Source organism: Pteropus vampyrus, unplaced genomic scaffold, assembly GCF_000151845.1.
Source record: "Pteropus vampyrus isolate Shadow unplaced genomic scaffold, Pvam_2.0 Scaffold121, whole genome shotgun sequence".
In the NCBI taxonomy this organism is placed as follows: domain Eukaryota; kingdom Metazoa; phylum Chordata; class Mammalia; order Chiroptera; family Pteropodidae; genus Pteropus; species Pteropus vampyrus.
The window spans coordinates 548147-550280 of NW_011888902.1; the positions used below are offsets into that span (position 1 = coordinate 548147).

At 39.5% G+C, this 2134-nt stretch overlaps 1 protein-coding gene across 1 annotated transcript in view; it reads right to left on the reverse strand.

The window, feature by feature from the left end:
* Nucleotides 1–2134, reverse strand: part of USH2A (usherin) — a gene marked incomplete at its 3' end in the record, with an annotated part of 612524 nt that overhangs the window by 544137 nt on the left and 66253 nt on the right. The window contains 1 exon segment of the mRNA XM_011366141.1: nucleotides 333–627. Within this exon segment, the coding sequence (XP_011364443.1) occupies nucleotides 333–627 (295 nt within the window).

Sequence of the window (2134 nt, forward strand, 5' to 3'; positions counted from 1 at the left end):
TGACTTTATTTGGAAACAGGATCTTTGTAGACGTAACTAAATTAAAGGATCTCAGGATGAGATCGTGGCGGATGTAGGGCAGTCTTCACAAGAAAAAGAGGAGCGAGAATAGACAGAAACAAGCGTGAAGGCCGTGGGAAGGTGGAGGCAGAAGTTGGAGTGCTACTGCAAAGCCAAGGAATGGCCCAAGCTGGACGAGGCGAGACCCTGCCAACCGTGATCCCCACTTCTGATCTTCGGAGCCGTCAGAAAATACATTTCTGTTGTTTTAAGCCCTTAAATTTATGCAGTAGCCACAGGAAAGTAATAGACACTCCATCATTTCAAATTACCTGATACTGTCCATTCTCCAAATCTACTGTAATAGTCACGCCTTCGTTAAGTTGGGCAATGCTTGTGAACACACGCGAAACCCACGAAGTACTAATATCATTGTCATTGATGAAAGAAAGAGGATGGGCCTCAGGATTCAGCCGTGACACCCTGTCACTGGTCGTGTCTTCCGCATCACTGGGAATGCAGTACCGCTGGTCCAAAGGGTGGACCCGAGGGTGGCTGCCAGGACAGCGGCAGTGTGACTGGATATGCAGCTTGGGCAGCTCTCCAGAAAAGATGTCCATAATCTCCCTGTGGAGGTCAAGGGCAGACAGTGAGGACAAATAGTTCGACGCCAACAGAACTTCTAAGAGTTACTACAGATGAGTATCACTATATATTGTAATGTTTTCATTAGTACCCATTTAGCTTTCATAACTTTTAAACAAAAATTCATTTCTGGCCAAGTAAACATACTTGTTCTCATAAAATGAAACATACTTATTCTCATGAAATGAAACATACTAATTTTATAAAAAACAGAAAATTCTTCACTATCGACATTTTACATCATGAAGCACGTACAAACCCTTGTCTGCTTATCAAAATATTTAACTAATATAATATTTTACTGTGCCTATTTGAAGAAAGGTAACATTCACTTAGATTGTTAAACTGACTTCCTACTGAGAATGAACAGTAATATATTGAAAGCAGAGAGAGTTATGGACAAAGTCTTCAGTTCACCCATGGGGAGTAAGAAAATAAAATTATACCTATCTGCTGCTGATTTAGATGAAGGGAGTGAGGCCAAGACCATTTGTCAATGGTTTCCTGTGACTCATCAGTACAGATTCTGGCACCCTAAAATGCCTCAATGGCTTCAGATCACATGGCAGCTGCCAACCATCAAAGAAGAATGCCAATTCCAGGCAGATATATTTAATTTTTCCATTAAGGGAGTTATACCTGTTCTAGATTAAAATTAGTCATTCTGTTTCTGGGCATGCTTCCAGCTAACACCTTTCCAGACATTTCAGGTCAGCCAAGGCCAGTAGTCAGGTCTAACTAGGGACATCAGAGTCCTCTCAGACCCCAGTGGATCAACGGCTAACTCAGGAAGATTTTCCATGTACTAAAACACAAAGTCACACCTTCTTTAAATCTAATTTTTTTCCAATTGATAACAGATTCTGTTATGAGACCAGAAGTGACTATTCAGTGAAAACTTTTATTCCCCCCAAAATTACTGTAACACTGCTCTTCAGAATTTTTAGACAAAAGTGATTTAAAAGGTATTGAGGCTGATAGCAGTAAGTCTCCCGAAATATGTTTTCCAGTGTCACAGTACCCTTTATTCAGGTACCTCTTGTTACATAGACTAGTGAAAATTACTAATGAATACCCCACTGACCATGGCGGCACCTCAAGAGCAATGCTTCTCAAATTTACAAGAACTCGTGCTGCCATTTGTAAATTCACCATACTCATCTATCTCCCTTGAAAAATATGAACATTTTTAAATCTTTAATAGAAGTAAATAAGATCAATTCATCCATACAACAATATGTTCTTATGTCATCAAATCACAAAATAGAAAAGGCACTTGGGAGGATGTTTTAAGCTGAATGCCAATGGAACTTTTTTTGAACAAATAGGGAATCTACATGCCTTCGAGAACCCCCAAGATAGAGTCCCCACCTATTCTCAAGATGAACTCTTTCACTACAGCTAGTCCAAGTCTAAATAATTATTTGCTCACTGGAAATAGAAAAATATATAACAACACTTGAAGTTATTCATAATAGACCAGTCTCTT